This window comes from Bombus fervidus, chromosome 1 (genome assembly GCF_041682495.2).
Source record: "Bombus fervidus isolate BK054 chromosome 1, iyBomFerv1, whole genome shotgun sequence".
In the NCBI taxonomy this organism is placed as follows: domain Eukaryota; kingdom Metazoa; phylum Arthropoda; class Insecta; order Hymenoptera; family Apidae; genus Bombus; species Bombus fervidus.
The window spans coordinates 22,554,565-22,565,005 of NC_091517.1; the positions used below are offsets into that span (position 1 = coordinate 22,554,565).

The 10,441-nt window shown below is 39.6% G+C and overlaps 1 protein-coding gene across 7 annotated transcripts in view; it reads right to left on the minus strand.

The window, feature by feature from the left end:
• Unc-13 (unc-13) overlaps positions 1-10,297 on the minus strand; it is a 375,091-nt gene extending 364,794 nt beyond the window's left edge. For all 7 annotated transcript variants that reach the window (XM_072009894.1, XM_072009885.1, XM_072009890.1 and 4 more), the window contains exon 1: positions 9,126-10,297. In XM_072009894.1, the coding sequence (XP_071865995.1) occupies positions 9,126-9,147 (22 nt within the window). In that variant the 5' untranslated portion in view covers positions 9,148-10,297. The remainder of the gene's footprint in view (positions 1-9,125) is intronic.
• Between the last annotated feature and the right edge of the window lie 144 nt (positions 10,298-10,441).

A 10,441-nucleotide genomic window follows, 5' to 3' on the forward strand; every position in this document is an offset into this window, starting at 1 on the left:
TTTCTCCGTTTATCGGAAATAAATAGAACGAGAGAATAGTCGGACAAGAAAGAAAAGATAGATGATCGAAAACGTACCAGGGAAAGAAAGAAAGAAAGAGAAGAGAGATAGAATTCATAGCCCGCTGTCTGGCGACAGTCAAGCTATTGCTTTTCCCCTTTCCTACAAACCCCTGGTTTTCCACCCAACGCATCGTTCTCGGAGTTCAAAGCACCCCATTTATAATGACGATGCCCGTATCCTTAACCAAGGACGATCCTTCCTGCGGCTAGAAACTCCCACAGGATCCTCATATTGGATTCCTACCCTCTCCACTTCAAAACCTCACGATACCTAGTTATCTTGCTCTGAACGTCGGAAAATGGAGATGGATTGCATCGCTTGCAGGTGCATGACCGAGTAATACGTATATAATGATTTATAAGTTATCGGAGTCGATCTGAATGAGTTCGTAGTTAAAGAGTAGATTCACAGGAAACTAACTGACTAACGACTCATAATTCCTATGATGAAGTACTTATATTCCCGTGTTCCGTATACATGATCCATGTTTCGCAAAGTATAGATAACATCGTTGTACAATCTCATCTGTTCGGTTTCGATGATGGAATACTCTTCAAAAAGGTATTAAATAAGATAAAATATTTAATCAGACGAAACTTACGCTTATAATCAGATTTATCGAAGCGTCGATTTGAAATCATAAATATGCTTGCACATATCTGATATTTATCACAACTCCGCTTGCGTATTATTGTGCATGTATGCCGGAAAGAAAATTTAAGGAAGTTCTTCCCTTTGTTTCCGATTTCCTTCTTTTTTCTTCTTACAAAAAATGTTCAATGGTATTACACTATATGGGACATATTGGACTATATTCTCGCATGTTGTCGATGCGTAATGAGTTTGGTTCGTCGGTTAAGATTGTTGGGAACTGTTTGCGCAATTGTAATCTGTAACTTGCTCAGCGTGGTTTTAACTGTCGCTTCCTGGGATGGCGCCCAGGTAATGCATATTTATGACGTAGATTAAAGTCCGTTTTGCGTGCGACTTCTGTCTACCGAAGAAAAATGTCCCCGACACGAAAGAACCTGGCCACCCTGTTGTCGTTAACGCGTATTCATAGCTAAAGAATTACACTCATAAAAATTTCATCGTATTATTTGTGACGAGGGACGGTTCGTAAAATCCATTTTCATCGCTACGCAATGGGTACAGGGTACAGTTGCGTTCCTTTAACTTTACGTGTATACAAACAAAATTATTTTCATTCTAATAGTACTAAACCTACGCAGGATTCCCAATTTTTATGATTGGATGGATGTAATATATCAGAAGTATAAATTAATAGTTTCACGCACTGTATCTACGAAATGAAATTAGTTTAAATAGTTCTCGTCTGTGGACAGAACAATGTGTGTCAAAGAAAAAAAAAGAAACTAACTCTTTAAAGCTGACGGTATCATTTCGAAGATTATATTTAAACACATACATATTAATATTTCGTAAGCATCAAACATAGGCATACGAGCCTATCAATTAACAATCGAAGTAATTTAATGTACCGTTTAATGTAAATTACCGTAAATTTTGACGAGAATCCTTCTATTTTTAGAAAAAGCAAATAGGAATTCTCTGATTTGGTCGATTATTCGCTGCTATATTCGAGACTCTAATATTCAATATAAGCTTCGCTACGAAAATACTCCGTAACAGAAATATAAAGGCATTCTGCAAAATAGATTTTCAGAAATTTATTCATGTATCGTTTGATTATTCGCAGTATTTTTGCAACTATGGTCAGTATTTGAATCAACGTATTGGTGTTCCCATTAATGCCCAGGCACGCTGTGCATTTATTTAGCGGTGGAACGGAACACTCGGCGAATATATGTACGCATTTGAAAATGTCATCGATGGAGATCTGGCGCATCGGCGTGCGCGAAAAAACAGGAATTTCCAAGTTTCGTCGATTCATCTGTCCTATCTACGTAGTATTAACTGGCGCTCGATTTGGAGCGCATACCTTTTCGGGCTATCCTGATACATGGACGTTGCGTCGGGGCACCAAAGTGGAGACACAAAGTGGCAAGTTAGATCAAAGCGTTCCTAAAGTTCATTCCGGACGAGTCCACAATGTAGGTATCGTTGATGCCAAGCCACCAGTTAGTTCACGAAGATAAGCAGAAATTCTACGTCGCGTACACTCTTTAAACGTGGCTATTCTCGATCGTTATTTTTAGTGGACAGCCACTCGAAATCGTCTTCTATTTGCTTGCACGAGACCACCCTTTCAATCAACCTAAGTAGACTGCAACGAAAGTGGTAACCTGAAGGAGCTTCTCGACGAACGACGAGGAAAGGATAACGAAAGCTTCTTAAAAATATTGTCTGGACGAAGATACTCGTGTAAGAAAGAGGTTGAAACGTGAAAGGCCCGAATAACCTTTTAATATTTTTGTCTCGTGAGAGCTACTTTTTGTTACCTTTGAAAAGTTTTCAGAGCATGACGGCGCTTTAGTGGGAGAAGAAACCGATCGATCGGTGCCGAAAAAGCGACGTAAATGAAGGCAACTGTATACACATCGTGGCATAAGTAGACGAGTTCAGCGATTTTCAGTTGTTATTCAGGTAACGAGTAACAACGAGTAACGAACACTCTCCTACTTGTATCTCATACATCATTCAACGTGGCATCGTTACATCTGTTTGACGTCATTATATTATCAGATAAGGGATGTTCGTGCTCTGACACAGAGCGTAATTGCTTTTGCGATATTAGTACGTAATTCACGTTTAATTTCGTAGCAATTAATTACGCGAGCTACCGTCACGCTTTTATAACAATATCTCTATAAAAAAAACTGTAACCGTTTGCTGCATTATGCTCTAATGCAAATTCGATTGATCCTAAGCAGGTAAATGGGGGGGGGGGGAGAAATTACATTAAAACTAACGAATTTCCGCTACGTCGACCGAAAGTAATCGAAATTAATTGCTCCTTTCGTGGCAAGAAAATAATGTTAAGGTTCATTTAAAACCGACGCGACGCGACGGCGTTCTTGAACCACTTTTACTCAAAGAAAACGATCGAAACACGGCTGAAGTGTCTTGTTTCAGTCTGAGAGTCTGAAGAGAAAATACCCGGAAAATATCATTGGCGAAGGAAGACAAGATCTACCTTCGTTTGCGAAGGGTAACTGCGATGGTTTCCGTGCTCGATAACGTTTCCTATTCTTGCTTCTAAAGGAACCTACCTAGCGCTGCTCGACTACGTTTCCATGCAATAGGTACACGGATAACAGCGCATTCACGACGCTTTAAACTTTAAACTTTAAGCGATCAAGAATATGCAGATACCTCGAGTCACTTATGAAACTTCTCTCTGTTCGAACGACGAGACCGAGTTCGATGACGAAGAAGAAATAACAGAAACACAGTACGTAATACGGCGAAGCATTGAAAACGTCGTTCCCTGAATAGAAACAAAGATTCTGCCAAGGGAAATTTATGGAACTGGAAATGTCGCAGCTACGCATAACTCGCGTACAAATGCACTTTCATATTCCGGTTATGGCTCCTATTGTCTACTACGTAGGTACGATTAAACTTCTCGATAAACGACAAGAAAGCGTACGATATAGTACGTATGTATATATGAGATATCGAAAACATCTCTTCTCGTAACTCGATGGAGAAACGCGTATCGTGTAACTTAATAAACAATCTTCGTCGTAAATTGTTTTTCGGTTTCAGTGTTCCAGTTTGAAATTCTTTGTTCAAATATTTCGCTCGACGTTGAACGCAAACGAGCAACGCAATTTATACAAATTATCGATAAATGCACGATAGTGACATTAAACGTTTGTATTTTCCCTCGCGCAGAGACCGAACGTGCATACATACACGCGACGAACAAATGTATCGAACGTGAAATGCGAGCGTTTCTGTTCATAAAGAACTTGATGTAAAATAATGGGACATATTCCAGTTCCTCCATAGCAACGATTCTGCGTGCCATCAGGCCGAAATAAAGTTTGGCTGGTCTTTACGAGTGTAAAATAGATTGTCCTCGTTATTGTAGGTGATGCATCTCCATTAACGATGACACATTTCCACGACATGGTGAAAAACGCGGCGTTCAAATGCAACGTTGTTCCCTTTCTAAGTGCGAGTTGCAAAAAGTAGGTCTCTGGCAGAGACATTGTCATTGAAAATATTATACGCAGTGAATGGAAAAAAAAAGCTAAAGCTGGGGATTTGCAAGCGTGAATCCTTTGAGCATACAACAAAGAAAGGGAAAGAAAAATGAAGTATGAAAAGGAAAAGAAATAGAATAGATCGGCTAAACAGTAGTTGAACCCTTTTTGCATATTGTCTTTTTTCTTATACTAATTTATAGTCCGTCCGATAAATCGGCCGTACGCCGCGAATAAAATTTGCCACCCCGTGGTGCGTCAACCTCTCTCTATTCCCATTCCACTGCTAATAAAAAAAGTAACGCGTACATCGTTAGAGATTTATCGTTCGCGAATGTGAAATGGTAAACGATAAATTCATATTGTCGACGCAAGAGCGTTATTCGAATGAAATGTTACTATTGGCCATTAATGCGAGTTACGCAATTTTTCAAACACACGAAAGAAACGTAATTACGATACGTATACGGCAATTACGTGAATGGAAGATCAACTGCAAGCAAATGATTCGAAACGCGTAGAAGCGTAATATCTATTCCGAGTACTAAATCACGCAATATTTTCAGTTCTGTTTTCGTCGTCTTTTCAATAACGTGTCGTTGCTCTGGGAAGTCTTTCATTCGGTTTCCCACCAGGGAGATTCCTCGATGCTGCTATTGTTACATGTACGTGCTCTTTGTCGCGAAAAGCAGCAGGAATTCGCACTTTCATGATCACGAATAAATTAACGTCGGCGCACGCCTACGCAAATCTAAAGCAGTGTTCCCTAAGAAAATATACTCGACCGTTCTCATTCTTTTCACTTTCATTTTTATAATAACTCGAAAAGCACACGTAATCAAAAGTATCGTGAAAGCATTCCTTTATTAGTCTCGTTTCCCTCGACTTATTTGGATTTCGAGGTGACCCGAATAACCTGTATGACCCCAGCCGTTTTAAAAATACACACCTTAAAGATACGTATACATATGCCGTAGCTATGATTTTATCCATCGACGATCCACGTACATATGCTCTTACGTACTTGTCTGTTTATGATATCTTGTCGTCGATCTTTCACGAGATTGATCGTTTCCGATAATAAACACCGAAGCAAATACCTCTCTAAGACGCGAGACGATATCTTGCAAGTGCAGTTCTAAAGATACGACTCGGCGACGTTTTTCGTTTCGTATCAGTTCGACCTATTTTTATCGTGAATGCACCAATGGCGAATAAATAAAGTTGCAGCTCTCGAACTGTAGTCACCTTGCAATAAATAACGCGGCAACGTAAATTCTTGCTACATTTAAATTTGATCCGTGTAATCTCTAGTACTGCAAATCCTCCGAGATTTCTCTATTAATCTTGTCCCGGTTTTCTACGCTGTTTTCCCATCAATTCGAACGAAATCAATAAAAAAGAACTGACTACCTATCCGCCGAGTGTGTCCGGTGATTTAGTGCATTCATGAAAACGTTGTAATCTAAAGGACAAAGAGAAATATGCATCCTATGAAATTTTTATACCAATCCAATCGAAACATATTTCCAGAGTGTTATGTGCGCGATCATTAACTCGACAAATGCAAGCTGGCATCCTGACCATTCGATACACGCTTGAACCCGTCACTATCAACATTATCATAAATCAAATATTTCGTAAGTTATTACCTGTCTGATAGACTGACAAGCAAAGGAAGATCTAGGTGGAACTTCGCCCCGAGATCGTTCCTGTCAGCCCAACGTATGCACGAGAACCTACGTTCCCGTAGCACCTCGTAGCTACATCGCTGGCCGGGTGAGCGAGAGGAGAGTCGAGTTGCGTGGTTGTGATGGTAGAGCGTTGGTGGAGGATACGAGGATGAGAAGGGGTGGAAGAGCCAGTAGTAGGGGAGGTAGAACCGGTGGCACTAGGGGTCGGTAGTGGTGGTTGAAGAAGGGAATGACCCCGTGTACCGGGGTCAACCGTTGCACTATGCTCTCTCTCTCTCTCTCTCTTTCCCTCTTTTTCTTTCTCTTCTTCTGGTCGTCTTTCTCTTTATTCTCTCTTGCCCTCTCACCTTCCACCCTCCAACATACCCCTTCATCCGCCTCCTCATTCCTACCGCCCCCGACCCTCTCGCCGTTCCGTAGTCATAGACGAACGTTCATGCACTTTGTTATCAGTGTATACCGACTGCACACTGTCGAAGAAACGTTACCACCTGAATACATCTACGCGGTCTGTACACGTGCGTCTACGTGCCTAGATGAACAGGAAGACTTAAAAACCCTGGCGATATTTATGACCAGATATAGGACAAAGATAAAAGAAGCATCGAGAATCGCTTCTCGTTATTCGCTGGTCAATGCGTCTTTAACGTTCGGTCTGCGTGGTTATTGGAAGGATTGCCGGAAATCCTCCCTCTCGTAGCTACCCTGGTTTACGCATTGATTTTTTCTACGTGAAACAATCGAAAATCGTAACTTGCGATTCGTACAGGCGGATCCGATTATGAATACAGTGGATCAATTCGCGTTAAATCTCATAGGACATACTGCATTTCTACGTATGTATATACGTCTGAGACGATACGTTAAAGGATATCAATGGCGGTCACTGATCGAGGACTGACTCGACCCAGAAGTAAACCCTCGAGTAACTCTTCTCTCGGTCGTTTATACTACTCGGTTAAGTCGTTCAATACTCTGATCATACGAGGCCGTATACAAAAGTCAGAATGGAAAGAAAATCCTGGATGCCGATTTGATGCACTTATATATATTGGAAACTGGAATTCCCCCTTATATTCAAATCGGAATAAGGATATGGACGAGATGTAGCCCTTTAAACTGAGAATTTGAAATATCAGAAGATGAAGTAATACGAAGCTAATATAAGTATAATTTAACGAAAATCGATTTAATGTGTGAAATCCTCGGTATAAAACCATTGAAATCGAATGATAAAAAGATCAAATACAAATCAGGTTTAATTAATTAGGTGATTAACTTCATGTACGAATCACGGATAAATCAGTATCTATCAAAGCTAGAGAAGAATCGGAGAATAACCTCGCTGCTTCATATACCAATCCAATTATCACATCGTCTTTTAACCCTAACCTTAGCTCTCTCTATTCTCATCCTTGAATGGTTTTCCAATAAAAAGGACACCCCTCTCACTTTGTATGAACGCTCGTTTTACGAAATGTAATTTTTAACTTTAGTCGTTTTAGCAATTGCCGCACGAAAAACTCCGTGTGTAATACGAAGTTCGGAAATGATTTGCTCGGTTCAAAAGCGTGGGATAAAAATAGTTACGGTAATATGGGAAAATAGCTTGCACATATTAAAAATTATATGTAGCTTTGTCTCTTTACGTTGAATTTAATTTGCGTTAAATGTTTTTTGTAACTATAAAATCTTTTTATTCGTTGAAAATACGTGCACCTAAATACGTAAATTGTACGAAAAATATATTTTAAACTGGAATTTGCTCAAGAAACTCAACCAACCATATAAGCAGATAACAAAAAGATACAAGTTATGATGTTGAATAAAATATGAGTAAAAATACTAGAAGTTTTTAACTATAAATATCTCTTATGCGTAGTTATACGTTTCTATAAATTGTACAGATGTTCCAATTGCTTTTGCTCACTTGCTTTCCACGAAGATTATCCAACGTACTTATAGCGATTGCTTTATCTAGAATTACTCATCTCTAAAGGATTACTCCTACGACATGTTAAACTTCTACGTTCGTATTAAACGCCTCAATTTAAAGTGTAATAACAAATTCAACAGTGTAGCAGCGATAGACGTTATTTCATAATCATTTTTATAATTTCCTTATATTAATATCTACGTGTTTAAGAACGAAACAGCAACTTAACCCAGTTACGTAATTAAATTAAAATCGCGAGACATTTCGTTGCATATTCTATACACGGAAAATGGAATGTGAACTTGTAAATTGCATATCAAAGGCTTTAGACGCGAAACGAAGAAAACCATTAAATAATTAAGAAAGTAGATTGAATAACAAATATTCGTTTGTTGTCTTTATGTATAGCTTATCTTTTATATTTCTTGCACTTGCGACGATTTAAGAAACAACGTATAATCACTGAAATAATATTTCCTCTCATTCCTGTTATTTTTGCACATTCGATAGAAATAAATACGCCGCGTTTACCTTTCGAGACCAAACGAAATAGAAAGGAAATACGCTTAAAGCATTGTTTACTATGCTTAAAATATGGAACGTATGTGGAAATGTTCTTAATTACTTGCGCAATGAATAACTTTAATAACGACTATTAATCAACATATTCGTTTCCATCGTATTTAATATTCTCGGAACGAGTCTTGAAAATTTCTTACCCACCTTACTTCGTGCTTCAAGTATTTCTCCATTTCTACAAGTTTGCTTAGAAGCATTTGCTCTTCTCGAGCAGTTTATTCGAAAATAAGAAAAAAGTTTCAAATCTGATGCAGCCATCCTTGCAAGACTGTTCTAACCTTACTTTATCGTCAGTTCTACAACTCTATTTCACGTTCATCCGGAGAATTTCGGGTAAACCGCTTTAAAATAAACCAAGCCACTTAAGTGATACGACATTTGCAGAGAAACGATTACAGCAATTTCCTATTATGTAAAAATTCGAATAAAATAAAAGAGACGACTGAAAGACAAATTTTTCACTAAAATAAACGAATAATTGTGTAAATGTATAAAGATTAGAGAGGAATAAAAAATACATAAAGTAAAGCATTGTAATAATCGGAAGCGATTTCGATAAGATGAAAAGTGTCGCGATGGCGGAACGATAAAACGAAATATTTTCTAGTTAACGGTCGTCATTTTGAACCGGTGCGGCGCGGCGCGGCGCGTGTAGTGAAATACATGAGATAAGAAGAAAAGGAGAAAAAAAAAAATAAAGAAGTGGAAAAGACTCACCCGTGACGCTGAGCAGCGACATATTCGAAGATGTTCTTGGTAGATCGGCTTAACGCTGAGAGTTTCGCTTAATTGGTCGAGCGACACTTCATGTGGCGTGGAGATCCGTAGGAAAGAGATTGCAGCTATATAACGAGACACGCCGGATCGAAGGAGCACACTCGCGTACACGACGTACTTACAGCCCCCTTACCGCAGCGATATTACTATTTTCTTTTTTTCTTTTCCGCACTGTGCGCCTGTACCCACGTATAACGTGTGAATACGAGAAAAACACTCGCGTGTGTTTATACGTGCATATATACTCGTATATATAAGTATATGTGTATATAATACGTATGCATATATATGTAAATATTACAGAGAGAGAAAGAGAGAAAAAGAGATAAAGAAAGAGGCGGAAGAGGGAGACAGATAGATAGACAGAGAAAGATACAATATGTATATGTGTGTCGCGATATGGCGCTACACGAATCGAAATTTCAGGGCAGGAGTACGAATGCAACGGGCAGTCCGATATCACACTTCTGCCGTTCCTTTGTTCTATATTTCCTTTGTATATTTACTATTCTTTTTTTCTCTCATTCGCATATGGCACTACGTATTCACAGTCGTGTCCTTTTTCGCAACGAATTTTTCTCTTTCGTACCCGGCACGCGTGCACCAAAACAACAATGAGGTTATCGTGGTTCTTCTACGATATCCCGGCGAGGCTGTCGCGCAACGCTCTGTTCTCGTCGATCGTACACTGTACACGAATGCCGGCGAAAATTTCCACGTACTTGGAGGCTCGAAACTACGACCAGCAAGGAGTCCATAAAATTTATAACCCGAATTTATTACATACGCGCACTCTGCTCGTCGATTCGACTGTCACTGAAATCCACAAAGAATACACACGAGAGATCACGCGCGTATATATGACAATGTATGTACGTACTTCGTTCTCTTACTTTTCATTCGAATTCCCCTATTTTTACGTGAGTATCTCAGAAGCTCGGTCTGCTTAATTATTAGAACTGCGAATTTAATGTGTATGTTTTTGCGTTCAGCGTATACTGTGCCTGCACGAGGGTCGTTTCGTTCCAGTCGTAACCGTTATACCACGCCGGTATTGTATGAATCGCGCTCGCGATTACCATCGACACGGCGTAACAGCGAGTGGCTGTTGGTCACGCGGAAAATCGTGCTCGCCCGTTCTGGCGGTTAAGGCGGTTACTGTTCACGTTCGCGAGCACTCTTACTTCCTCGTCGTTTGTCGTACTGGCCACGTTTTCCGTTTCCTGTTCACCGTATTCCTCCTGTTCGTCCTGTTG